The sequence below is a fragment of the Patiria miniata genome, unplaced genomic scaffold, assembly GCF_015706575.1.
Source record: "Patiria miniata isolate m_02_andy unplaced genomic scaffold, ASM1570657v1 HiC_scaffold_17, whole genome shotgun sequence".
Lineage (NCBI taxonomy): Eukaryota > Metazoa > Echinodermata > Asteroidea > Valvatida > Asterinidae > Patiria > Patiria miniata.
In genome coordinates, this window is record NW_024037055.1 from 9644968 (window position 1) to 9658775 (window position 13808).

General features: G+C 39.8%; 1 protein-coding gene across 1 annotated transcript in view; it reads right to left on the reverse strand.

Annotated features, from left to right (window-relative positions):
* The window catches only part of LOC119724026, a 108063-nt gene that overhangs the window by 49398 nt on the left and 44857 nt on the right, over positions 1-13808 (reverse strand). The window contains exons 51-72 of the mRNA XM_038194948.1: positions 13327-13582; positions 12599-12848; positions 11782-11836; positions 11128-11383; positions 10624-10778; positions 10146-10277; positions 8460-8666; positions 7577-7619; positions 7022-7173; positions 6039-6176; positions 5377-5635; positions 4888-5048; positions 4659-4790; positions 4215-4419; positions 3839-4059; positions 3614-3733; positions 3241-3453; positions 2695-2734; positions 1737-1919; positions 1175-1341; positions 769-888; positions 125-214 (exon numbers count right to left, since the gene is read on the reverse strand). Of these exons, the coding sequence (XP_038050876.1) occupies positions 125-214; positions 769-888; positions 1175-1341; positions 1737-1919; positions 2695-2734; positions 3241-3453; positions 3614-3733; positions 3839-4059; positions 4215-4419; positions 4659-4790; positions 4888-5048; positions 5377-5635; positions 6039-6176; positions 7022-7173; positions 7577-7619; positions 8460-8666; positions 10146-10277; positions 10624-10778; positions 11128-11383; positions 11782-11836; positions 12599-12848; positions 13327-13582 (3555 nt within the window). The remainder of the gene's footprint in view (positions 1-124; positions 215-768; positions 889-1174; positions 1342-1736; positions 1920-2694; positions 2735-3240; positions 3454-3613; positions 3734-3838; positions 4060-4214; positions 4420-4658; positions 4791-4887; positions 5049-5376; positions 5636-6038; positions 6177-7021; positions 7174-7576; positions 7620-8459; positions 8667-10145; positions 10278-10623; positions 10779-11127; positions 11384-11781; positions 11837-12598; positions 12849-13326; positions 13583-13808) is intronic.

A 13808-nucleotide genomic window follows, 5' to 3' on the forward strand; every position in this document is an offset into this window, starting at 1 on the left:
ACAAAAAAAATATTCAGTATTGTTATTGGATACAGGGAACATGACTGAAATGGTGGCAGCACGATAAAGGACCATTGGGAAAGTTTACCTTTTGAAAGTTCTTTTGTAATTGAAATGTACTTACGTGTTAATCCTCCACCAATGATGACATCTCCCTGCCATGTGCCCGAGTCATCGCCTGGCGTAAGCCTGAACCCAAACAGACTTTCTTCACCTAACACAAATCAAAGGATTCGTGTTTACTCAGACTGCTTGACAAAGGAGCACTGACTCATTTGAGCATATATTATCGTTGGAAGTAGGTGTTAGGGACAAGTGCCACGCTCAATATTGAAGAAGAAAAAAACACTCAGTGTTTAACTTGCAACCGTTTTTTTTGCAACAATTTACAAACAGTGTTAACTTCATAAAAGTTGTTGTCATAGATTTATCCAACATGTGATTTTCATAGCATTCAACTTTAAACACTGTAAAAACAAAAGCGTGCATAAGTTGAACACGGCGTTTAGTGTGCATAACGTTTGCAATGCAATGGGAATGTTTGTAATTTGTTTTCCTGGAAGTGAACATTTTAGCTACAAGCAGCTGCAGAGCCAGCTGTGTGAGGCATTGTTTTGGGTAAAAAGATACCTGCTTAATGAATCCAAGACCGTTAAACACGTTACAATGTTTATAAACATTTGCAAAAATGCGTTTATAATGCAATCAAAAATTAAATACTACATGTTTTACAGTGCACTGAGTATTTTACTCGTTTTTAAGCATTACCTATATTGACGGAGAGAGACAGGTCCCTTCTCCTTCTCCTAGTAACTGGAGTTCCATCTTCATTACCGAAGACGAGAAGGCCCATTGAGCGACGGCTCGCTGTGCCTGATTCAGCAACCCCTACATTAACAAGAAATGATTAATTATGCCATTCTAATTGCTAAAGAGCATTAAACATATTTATAATTCACCATATTTATTATGTGCATGGAATTCTTGTGGTATGCTGACCAGTTATTCGTGTTCTTAGTTACTAGCCTCCTTTAGCTGAAAACAAAATGACTATGTTTAGAATGCCTACAGGAAGTAGTTGAAGCACTGGAGCAGCGTTATTTTTATTGTTATGCAACCAAACTTTTGACGACTCATTTAAGACCCACTTCAAACCTAAAAAGCTGTAACTCACTGGGTTTGACCACTTTCTCCGGCTGTAGCTTCGTCATAGCGTTATCCTCTGCTGAATATGAGATGGAGCCTCCACTAAGAAGGGTCTTAAAGTAGGCCCTGGCCTTGTCTACAAGACTAACTGTCACATCCTCCATAGCGTCCATTCCCTTGTCAGATTCACTAGCACTTTCAAAAAGCGTGATAAGAAAAACAAATTGTGTAAACTTACTTGGAATTGAGATATTGGTTTGTTATGAGCGAATTCAATTCAAATCAATGCAACTTTATGTCCATTCAACCATAACCTAAAAGAAAATCAAGAGGCAGAAACAAAAATAAACAAAATGTGTATACACATTTTGTTTTTCTCATACATGTGTATGGGAAAACAGGAAAACAGAAACAGACATATGAAAGAGAGTGTAATTAATTAATTAATAGCTTGATTAAGCCTAGGCCAGTAAGTGGTAGTCATCGAAAAGACACATTTGATTGTACATCAAGCAGATGCAGACGATATTATGTATAATGTGTGTGTGCGAAAATAGGTCTATGAAGGATAATATTTTGTTTCCACTCACAGGTCCCCCACACTTCTTCTCTTCCTCCTTGTGCTGCTGCCTCCACCTTGATCATCACAATGTGATCCTGAGAACAATGCATCTCTGAGAATGACAATGGGTTCATCACACACACCCTGCCAGCATAAGCTGATGTCTAGATCAACGTCATAGATAGTATTGTGGGGACGCTCCACATCATACCTGCAAAGAATAAGAGTCAGTGCATGCTGAATTATAATTGTCCACTCACAGGTCATCCACACTTCTCCTCTTCCTCCTTGTGCTGCTGCCTCCACCTTGCTGATCAGCACAATGTGATCCTGAGAACATTGCATCTCTGAGAATGACGATGGGTTCATCACACACACCCTGCCAACACAAACTGATGTCTAGATCCACGTCATAGATAGTATTGTGGGGATGCTCTACGACATACCTATATATAAATATATGAAGGTCGTAGTGTGGGTTTTTTGGTTCAAAATTAATTAAAAAAAAAAAAAAATTGGGGGACATTGCAGAGCGATTTTTCAAATATTCACTGATGCAACAATGCACATAAAGGGCACTGAATCACTGTTTTAACACAGGTACAAAGCGGTTTTCTGTTTTTAAGTGTCATGAGTGGACACTAATTCTTAATAGTTTTTGGCCAGTGGTTCTCAATCAATGCTCGGTCGTGGCTGAAGAGATGCAAATAAGGTTTGAAGAAAAAGCTAAAGAAAAGGCCTTAAATTAATATGAAACCATTTGACAGTGTTCAAGTCGATAACATTTATGTATTAATCTCTTATTACTGATTACCTTTTTTAAATACTTTGTCAAATCCACCAGATGCTTACCATACAAAAATATGTTGTAAGTTTTCTCGAAAAGCTGTTAATGACAGAAGTGATATATCACAGTTTGCCTCTAGCTACTTCAATACCAATCAAAATGTATGTATGCATTGCCCTCAACTTATGGCTCAACTTACCTGATTTTCAGAACTCCAATGTTTTTCTCAAAGGCATGACCTGCAGAGATATGAAATTAATAAGAATAAAATTGTACATTAGGTTCTGTAGAAACACTGGTAGAAACACTGGTCGAAACACAATTCGAAACACTTGCAAACACACAGATCTTTCTCAACACCGGCAATAATCGTGCCCCCCCCCCCCATTGTCCCTAATCCTCATTCCCTTTTTTTTTGTAGCATAAGGTCTCATTGTTTTTGTACACGAATTTCGATCGTGGACTATCGGTCAATTGTGGACTATTGTTTGTGTCCTAACCATCTTTTCCTAGGTCCACGATTGCCGGTGTTTACATACTCATACTAACGCATGCTGACTGATCGTTTTCAGTACTTTGAAATAAGACCGTTACTAGAATGATGCTTAAAATGATAGTTCTGAAACACTACAATAAAGTGGGGAAGCACTTTACAGACTACTTTTTAATATCTATCCTTTAAATTTAGTTCCAAGCACTACTATCTTCGTGAACAGAATTCTGGATATTATAAACATTTTCTTACTTTGAAGTAGTTTTATGCTAATTGTCTCCAAGTGACTCCACTTTTCAAAGCCAAATGAAAACATGCCAGCGCAGGGGTCTAGCTTCATCCACACAGAAAATGACCTCTGAAATATGCCTAGGTCAAGGTTTAAGCAGCATCCCACCCCGAGACATGACTGGTCCAGGGAGCAGTACGGTCCGACGGATGATGGCAGAGCAAGAGAGCTGCAGCCTGTTGGACCATGAAGGAAGAAATTGTTGTACCAACAACAGTTTAATGTTTTCCACTTTTCATGTCATATTGCAACGTTAACCCTAAAACGCAAGGTCTACTAGTCCTGGTTCCTGTAAAACGGAACACAGACTTGGCACAGTAAGATATGACAACTTGCCGATGGTTGATGGTGTGATTTGCTCTGGTGGCCCTCTACACGGTTGAGGCAGGAGAACATCAACGCTGACACCGAGACGGTATACTACGAGGCCACTTGCGTAATCCCCAATATCACCATCTGAGAAAAATATAACATGGATAACACTAACACATTGCAAATCTTTTCCAACAATACGGTGAATAAGTATACAAATTAAACTGATTATTTTTAAGGTGGACTTACCCAGGTCTTGAGCCCACTCCAAAGTACCGTTGGGATGACAGAATGGTATTGGTGCTGTGAAGTCCTGAAGGATGACAATGTCAGGAGCACAGACTCCAGCGATGCAGAGTTGCAGGGAGAGGGAGAGGAGAAAGTTACGGTTGTCTGCAGTCTTGTCGACGGTGAAGGTGAGCCAGACCGCATTACTAAGTCTTTCACTGGTGACCATGCCCCACCTATAACTAAAGAATTCAGAGATTCGTTACTAAATTCATTTGAACAATTGCAAATGCTTCCTGGCTCCATGTGCTTTCACCACTACCTGTGCTGTCAAATTTGTGTTAAAATTATTCCCTTGGGATTGGACTTCCCCTCAAATAAAGACGCTTTGTCATACCTGATAAGTGTGAGATTGTAACTCCAATTCTCAAAACCAACACTCAGCTTTAAATCACAGGGGTCTAAAATCAGCCAGACCCTCAGAGTGCGACTGATGATGCCGAGGTCTACTGCCAGGCAACACTCCACCCCTAGGCAGGTATCTGAATAGTGACACACACCCCCTGAAGGAATGCTGGGCAGAAGGGGAAGTTGTGGACAGGCTACGGGAACAGACAAAAGTACATTTCAGGGCGTGATGAACTTGTAGTAAAATGTATTTCAAAAAAAATATTTATTTTGCAGGTTAGGAACAGAAGTTCAATAGAAACTTATTCGAGTATGTATCCCGTTAAAATAAACACCTTGACTTGTTCGATAATGATAAAGTGAATAATATTCTTGAACAAATGTCATTAAAGCTACAGTGAACGTTTCATGTCATGCTATACTGTCTCAATACCTCCAGATTGCCTCGAACGGATCACAGGAGGGCATGGTGAGGAGGAGACAAGACGAGACGGCAAACCAAGAGCCTGAGCCACAGCCTCAACTCCAGCATCAGCACTTCCGAGTGGAGAGGTTGAAGTTATTCCTGACGGTTACAGAACAAAAATGTACCATGTTATCACTATGCTAAACTTGTGTAGCATATAGAAACACAACGTATCCTTTTTAAGAGAGAATCGTACCTATTATGTTATTCCAGGAGATGGTTCCATTAGGGTAGCAGAAGGGGAGTTGGGATACTGCACCATCCAAGACTATGATATTTCCTGTGCAATGATCATCAATGCATGCATCTATGGACAGACTGGTTGCTATTTCCCCATCAGTTAGCTCCAGCGTGTACCTGTATTATCAAACCCAGGGATACCACTAAGTTAATTTGTTTTTAAATCGTTAAACGACAAAGGTTTCATATCATGAAATCGTGAGGCATCATGACAATACAATTTTCTGTTTGAGGTCTCAGTCAAATGGCCGAAGAAAACGTATATTTTACAGGTATGATATACTAATACTAAAACCGTTACTTGTTGTTCTTGTTATTTGGAGCATGGCGGCCCACCATTACATGGTAAAAGAACACCACATCACTCTTTTATTATTTGCAAATGTCCAGACAATCTTCAGGATCAAGCCTTTATCTCAACATGAACAAGCATAGAAATGCATACCTGATCATGACAAAGTTTCCGATGGTGATCTTTTCACTACTGTCAAAGTCTAGGTGTGAGAGGGATTTTATGTATTGCCAGTTGCCAAAAAGCAGGGTCAGTTGGCCCAGGCATGGATCTATAACCATTGATACACTGAATGAATGATGCAGCGGTCCAAGGTTCACATCCAGGCAGCACTGTATGCCAAAGCAAGTATTGAGGATGCCACAGTGAGCCAGGGAGGTCAGGTTACTGGGAAGCTGCATGCTAGGACAATCTGGAATGAAATGAGGTTACAATGTTACATTTGATTGTATGATCTACTAGCTGTTCCAATTAGGCAACACTGTATGCCGAATGAAGTGTTGAGGATTCCACAGTGAGCCTGGGAGGTTTGGTTACTGGGAAGCTGCATATTGGGACAATCTGGAATGAAATGATGTTACACTGTAATATTTGATTGAATGGTGCAAGGTTCACATCCAGGCAGCACTATGCCAAAGCAAATGTTGAGGATGCCACAGTGAGCCAAGGACGACAGGTGCATGCTAGGACAATCTGGAATGGCATACTGTCGAATAGACGATAAAAAGTACAGTACAGCATAATATAACGTGATTTAGACTTTCGAGAGAAAGTTACACGTTCAAATTCATATTGGTTTATAACAAGAAGCTTACTGTCATACGACTGAGGCCCATTGGGGTTGATACACCGTTGACTGTTGAAAAAGTTGGGGTCAATTCCGAGGCGTGAAATAAGGGCCAACGATGCTCCCTGGATGACCTGTCCTGATACCATCTTTATGAAACCATCCGCTGGAGTGAAATAAAACGTTATTATGTGAAATAAAACGTTATCATGAAGACAGCATTACATGTCCAGCTCCGTTTTGTTAAATTTGGAAAGGCGGCAAAAGTGCCACAATTTTCAGCACTCTAGAAAAGACACCTGTCACTCTCACTTCTTCCGCTCGCAATTCCAAAAATATAATTGAGCTGCACTCCACAGCTCATGATACTATCGCCTCATGCAATAAATCCTGGAAGCTGCGCTATTTTCCCACTTTTTTACATATATTTTTTCGAATTCTTGAGTGAATGTGGATCATAAGCCAACTTATGGTTAAAAAAATATGATCAACTTAATCTCTGCCATATAAATATTGGAAACGATTTATTTTGAGTCCCAAGTATGAGCTGCCTGGAGTGTATTTGACCGGATGAAGTGATATGTTAAATATGTTTAGAACTTTGACCAATCAAAGATATGATATGCATGCACAACATTTGCGCCTTCTGTCCCCTTTTCGGATTGCCGATACTTTTGAGAACATTTACTATTCTGAGATTTGAGAATCCATTTATTACTAGCTAAAGTAACGTGGAAGATGATCTCTGGCACGACGGGGGACGCCAATAGAGATGCCTTCTCTCGATTTTCAATCGTTTATCCTAATGCATATATATTTTGTGCAAACGTTACCTAAATCATTACCGATGTTTCCTTTCGTATTTGAATAACGCTACCTACTGTAATGTTCTCCGCTCCAACGTTAATTAAAATCTGCTGATGCGGCTAAGCAAAAAAAAGGCATTTACCGCTAATGGTTACATTACAGACAGTAATGAATCATGTGATACCTGCAAAATATCACTCTCACCTGATAGACTGTAATTGCTGAAGTCTGGGTTGCACACTGGAATTGGGATGACACGCTGTATATCAATGTCGGTACACAGTTCATCAATGCAGTATTCTAGCGTCAGGCTCAGCTCAAGCATATTAGTGTCGTTCCGCTTATTGATAGAGTATCTGTTATGTTATAGAGGCAGTTTTGAAAGGGTATTTACAATGTGTCCTTTCTTTAGTTCAATTAGCTTTCAAAAGCAAAAGTTTAAGACAGCTCCCTTCCTGCATTCGATAGGCCTTATTAGATGTCTGTTATCACATGACTTGCAAATGACACAGCAGTATTATATTATGGTTATTGGCAATCACAAGGAACACCTGTACAGGAATGTAGAGGAAGAAGCAAACAAATGTTGGCCTAACCACGGCACAAATCCTGCATACGTCCCTTCACTTAATTGTAATTCATTTACTAAAAGCAAATATTATATCTTCAACTTGATCTTTGTTTAAAAGAGGTAAACATAATTGTAAGAATCCACAAATAAATATTGCATAGGCTATTCATTACTCTTGACTTCATTACCTCAGATTCATTCCTGAAGCAACAGATACTGTGACTTCTTTTCCTACAAATAAAGAAACAATATCACGGGTACGTTATAACTGAACAATTAAGATTAATCTGAGGGAAGTATGTTATTTTTTTATTGCTGACACTTAACCAAATTTGGACTGGGGATGGGAACTCATGAGAAATGTTCTTGAAATAGCTCCAAAAACTTTGTCTGATCAGTATGAACATTTGTGAATTTTTTTCGATGGCCAATATGGTACCAAAATAATGTCTGAAGCGAGTGCATAGTTTCCATGAAACTGATTTATAAGTACTCGTGGTGGTGCATTATTTTGCTAATTTTATACATTTTAAGTATGATAACCGTGTTTTTGTTTTGCTTTACTCTATATCGACTTATTGTGTTCGCCATTGGTGCAAACAGCTGCATTTAATCTTCTCCTTTTCTGAGCATTTTTTTTTCCTGAACAATTTATTTTTGTTTCGCGATTCTAATTGACAATCCGTTAGAAGAAGTAAAATGTTGGCACACAATCACATCAAACTGATAATTAATGTGGGTATAGTGCTTTTCTAGCTTTGATTTGGGATGCCAAAATCCGTAAACTAGATAAAAATGTTTGAACTCAAGGTGAAGGTACAAAACTAAATATCGCACATAAAAATGACAGCCCAGTAGTTCAAGTTTAATTAGCTGGCTATGATCGTTCTAACACGGAAGTTGCTAAACCACAAAGAAACATCAAGCCCACTGATAACTTAAAATGCAGTGTGAAACTCTACTTCCACTGGTATAGGGAGCATCCATCCCTTTTCAAGTTCACACCACTTTCCTCTGTAAACCCTCAAAATCCGCTCATTGGATATGGCTATATACACAGCAAAGTCTCACCCCACTGGTAGCTGAAGACAGAGCCATGGAAGGACCACTTCTCCAGACCCAATGAGAAGGTGAAGTCACAGGGATCAAACTTGAACCACGCCATGGCCGAGACATCAGCTATCTTCAGGTCCAGGTCCAGGCAGCATCGCAGTTCCGTGCAGGAATCTCCAATTAGAGTACAGTTGTCCAGAAGACCGGTAGACCTCGCACAGGCATCTTACAAAAAGATCAGCAATTTATAGGCCTTTCTGTTTTGAATTATTAATGTAATGTTGTAAACTGACATATATCTGATGTAAACGCACGAAATAGTAGAAATGCCTCCGGCAAATATAGAATAAAAATAACACTGCACGGCAGCAGCGTATACAGCTTTTGATGGGGGGGGGGGGGGCAACCGCGCTCATCTGCGCCGAAATGTACACATGTTTGTTTGTTTTCCGGACACTTGGCCTCCGTAAAATCAAAAAGCGGGGGGGGGGGGGCAAAGTGCTCCCCCCCCCCCCCCCCCCCCCCCACTGGATACTCCACTGCTGCACAGACTTTGGTAGTCCATGAAACTTAATATTGTTGATGTACCCTAACGTGGCGCGCCCCTAACGTGGCGCACTTTGATTTTTCGCCTGTAGCGCCTAGCTAGAGCAAAAGTTTTAACTGAAATTTCACAGAAAGTGAAATTTCATCAAGTTATAAACACTCCCGTTCATAAATAGCGAATTTATTTACCCGCTACAAATTTAAAAGAAAAACTTATTTTGGCGTGATTTTCCGATTTTATTTTCACGTGCAAAGTGAACCCTTTGAAAATGCCCCGAAAAATAAGAAAATAATTTTGTGACAAACATCTGGCTGGGTATGTAAGTAGAGATAATAATGATTTATCAGAATTTATCAAGTTTTCAGAAATTCTTAAATGTTAGTTTGGAATTTCCCGAGATTTATTTAAGTGCGCCACGTTAGGGAACACTTTGCCAAATTGTGCCCAATTTCCGGACGCCACCGTTTTTTAATTTCGGCTTAAATTTTATGAAACCGAAATTGTTCACAGAGGTTAAACAGCAAGCATTAATAAGGTAAAAGTACCAGTATTTCACTGCATGAATTTGAGGTTTGTCAACAAAGAGGTTTGGCAACACTACACGAGGAAATTTGGGTATGCTTCGAAGTGCGCCACGTTAGGGTACACCACCATAATGTGTCTGGAACCGTGAAAATCATACCTAGTTAATGGATTTCAATACATAATAAAGGCTGATCTCCGACGCTATGAAATGAACCCTTGTAGTGACACTACATTGGAAATCCTTGGGATTTTTAAAAATAAACAGCCTCGTATCTGTAAACATTGTCTTTCAATGTGACATAACACCTCTTACAAGTAAATGTCCAGATCATAATGACATTAATCATATTCGAATATTTGATTCATGTTAAATATTTATTATGAAAAGAGAAGGAACACCATTGCAGGAATGCTCTGACATGGCATCCAGATGGCAAACGAAAAGTTGGCAGGCCAAATCAACATGGCGTAGAACAGTGGAAACGAAAGGGAAGATCTTGGATGGAACTCATGTAATGAGACACGGAATAAAGCAAAAGACAGGAGACAGTGGAAGAAGAGTGTGGAGACCTTATGTGCCAGCCGGCACGAAGAGGATAGATGAGATGAAATATTTATTATGCCTGACATACCCCGTCTGTGATCGGTGCATGCCTTTCCCGTGAGAAAACTTGTAAGGTTTAGATGGCGTAAGGCTGCTTCTATTGCAAACCGCCCAATGTTACCAGCAAGGTCACTCACGAAGCCTGATACAGTGCCGTCACCTGAGATATACAAAACGAAAAAAAAAACATCACGGGCTTAAAGACGATCTTCTTTTACGTAGGACACGTGTTTGTTATTTTTTTTATTTTTTTTTATTTTTAGCCTTTTGAAAATTACATGAAACTTCTTATTTATGGAAAATTCTCGCCTGTAACTGAAACAAGCCTTAGCATTATAATTATCACTTAGCATCGTGGTGACTCAATTGCTGCAATGTGTGTTTTTTTGTCTTTCATGCAATATTTGTGTACTTCGCACATTAAAATATTAAATTCGCGTCATCATTGTACTATAAAAGATGTTCCCAAGCGTCCCTTGTATATATAAAACGTATCACAAACGTACCAGGCAGGGTGAGTGTATCTTCTGTGTTACACAGCGGTATTGGCAGACGACTGCCTGCAAACACTGTCCACGTGTCACAGACCCCATCCACACAGAGGACTAGGGACAAGTCTATCTCAAACTGCTTGTCCATAGTGATCTTATCCACTCGCCATCTACATTGGGAAATCAGTAACAACTGTATAATATCGAGACACGTATCTTGCAGCTGTCAAAGGAATATGTTGACTACAAATCCCAGTGATGTTAAAACATTAATGATTAATCAATAGCCTCAGTAATTCTTATGTTTTTTTTCCAAAATACCTTCAGTGATTCACATTTACAATTTTTGTATTTCCTATGCTGGCATTTGAAAGCTCCTCAACAATCATGGAATCACAGAACTCGACTAATCTGAGACCTAACAGTAAAACGTGCGTTCAATTCGCGAATCTTATCAATTATACTGAATTTGCAAAACCTTGACAAATAAACGCAAACGTTTGTCAATGTCAACTGTACCTTACTCTCATGGCGCTATTCACAACTTCCTCCATGACATCTCCGAGAGGGTAGTGGAACAAGGTGACACTACGTTCCCACTTCTCAAAGCCCACAGACAAGGTGAAGTTGCACGGATCCAGGATGACCCAGGCATTGACGCTGCGAGTCGTTATCTTTAAGTCCATCTCCAGACAGCATCTGATGCCCAGGCAGGAGTCAGTGACAGTGCACGAAAGGAAGTCTTGGAGATGGGCGACATCAACAGCTGGGCAAGCTGAGGAAATGACAAATACCAGTTGTGATAAGGACAGTGCAGTGATTGGAATAGTGTACGAAAGGGTTAACCATAAACCTGGCTGACGATAACACCAGCTGCGTCGCTAAGAAGGAAGTCGATGTCTCTTTCCAAAGTGACGCAATTTTGTATTTTTGGGGGGCGAACTATTGTCTTTAGTAGGTCTATTCTTTGATACTTTGACTAAACCCATGCAAAGCCTTGTACTATGCAATGATTCTTCTTTGGGGCCCCTGAAAATAAAAAGGTATTTACATATCCCAATGGGATATCCATAAATGGCATTACATGATATCTCTGAACAAAACTAGAGGCATGTGCTCATGTATTAATGTTTTTCGTTTCACACAGTGAATTTGATAATGCTATTAACTTACTACTTCTCAAAGACCCCGGAATTCCGATGTCACAAGAAGGGCTCCGTAGATATTGCTGCAGTCGGTCCAGATTAGAAAGATATCACAATTTTATTCAAAAACGAATAATAACAGCTAGACAATGAAACAATAATATTAAATATGAAAAATTATTATTGTGTTAACTGCATATAGGATTGTGAGCAAACACGTCAAAGCGACACTTCCAAAATATTGTTTTAAAAAAAAGCACTTGATTGTAAGTAAATAAAAGTATGGAACATATTGTGAAATCGTTGAGCATGGTACTTGCAGATGTTACTATACAGATGGTTAGGATCGAACAATAAAAACAAACAATTTTCTGAAAAAGTACACCAATTAAAAGACGCGAAACAGCTGTTGACTTCATGCATATACGTACGGGTACGCTAGGTATTATGCGTTTATTACTTTCCCCGCCACCGACACGAAATTTTGACTCTTATAAAACTTGTCACTTTTATACTTTAATTGGTTGAGCCTTCAAACGTGACCGGTCACAATCCCGATTTTCTTACTTAGGCATTTGCAACACTATTAATTAGTCCATATGTCACAGAGTTGCGGCACTCGGGCCCACCCTGTGACCTATGGGTTCTGTACGAACGACAGATTCCACTTCTACTCTACTTTATTTTCAGCAACGATGGACACAAAACATTGAAGAGCTCAGTAGAACTATAAATTGACAGTTCATTTCATAAAAATTACGACGAATGCAGCAATATTTGTGTAACCGCCATCTTAAGATCGAAGCACACAATATAAAAACCAGCAAGAAACTTTTTTTACTCACACTCAGGCCAAATTTCTCCAGCACCAGGTCAATGGCAGAGTTTCCGATGCGACCGCCTAGCTCCCTTATGAATCCCTCCACTGTGCCATCACCGGGTAAGGTGAATGATGTGGCATTGATGTTGCACAGGGGTATAGGAACCCAGACATGGTCTAGTACTGGGGTCATGGTGCAGGTGTCATCAATGCACAACATCAGGTTCAGGGTCACAGAGAAGACTTTCTGCGCTGACAGTTTTTCAACTGAATATCTGTAAAGTTAAGAAAGATAATATTTATAATTAGCTGTTTCGGAGTACATTTGGATTTCGTTATTCATGGTTTTAGAATTTTCTGTTAAAGTGTAAACACATAAACCTGTGTGAATCCTGCTTTCTGACAGGGATCGTTGATAAAAATTAGACAGTCGCGGAACATTTATCCCCTCGCCTCTTTGGAACGATGAAGACAACGAAAAATCCAGTACTTATATTTTAAGAGACCACCAATCCCTGGTCTTCTGAGCCAGTTTTTTTCTTTTTTTCTTTCCACCACTGCGTGCCACAATAATTATGTTAGTTACTAATATAAATAATACATGCACTTACATACATACATGTGTTCATAAAACATAATTACCAATCCAAGAAAAACGTGAACTGATTTGTTTTAAAAGTCTAATTAGAACTAACAATGAATAAGCCTTATTGAAGAAAAAAAAGAGAAACTTATCTTAAAAACTAGACAAACCTCAACATTACTGCGTTTCCAATGTTGACAGTCTCCACCTTCCCCCAGGTGTAGCTGAAGAGGGTGATGTTCAGTTCCCGGTTCTCAAAGGCCACGTACAGCCGGAAGTTGCAAGGGTCGACTTGAATTCTTGTGCTCAGCATGAGTTCAGTGATTACAAAGTCAAGGTGGATGCAGCATTGGATGCCAAGGCAGCGATCGTCGATGGAGCATTGGACAATATTCTCCAGAAAGGGGAGGGAAATCATTGGGCAGTCTAAACACAAAGAAAAAATGACCGTTGACTTGAAATGGTTGTTGTTGTGTTTTAATAAACGGCGTCAACAGTGACAGCAGCTGCCAAGGAGACAACAGCGACAACAATGGTAGCAGTGACAGAAGCGGCAACAGTGGCAACAGCAGCAGAAGCGGCAACAGCAGCAGGAGCGGGAACATCGGCAATGGCGGCAACATGGGTAGCGTGGGCAACAGTGGCAGCAGCA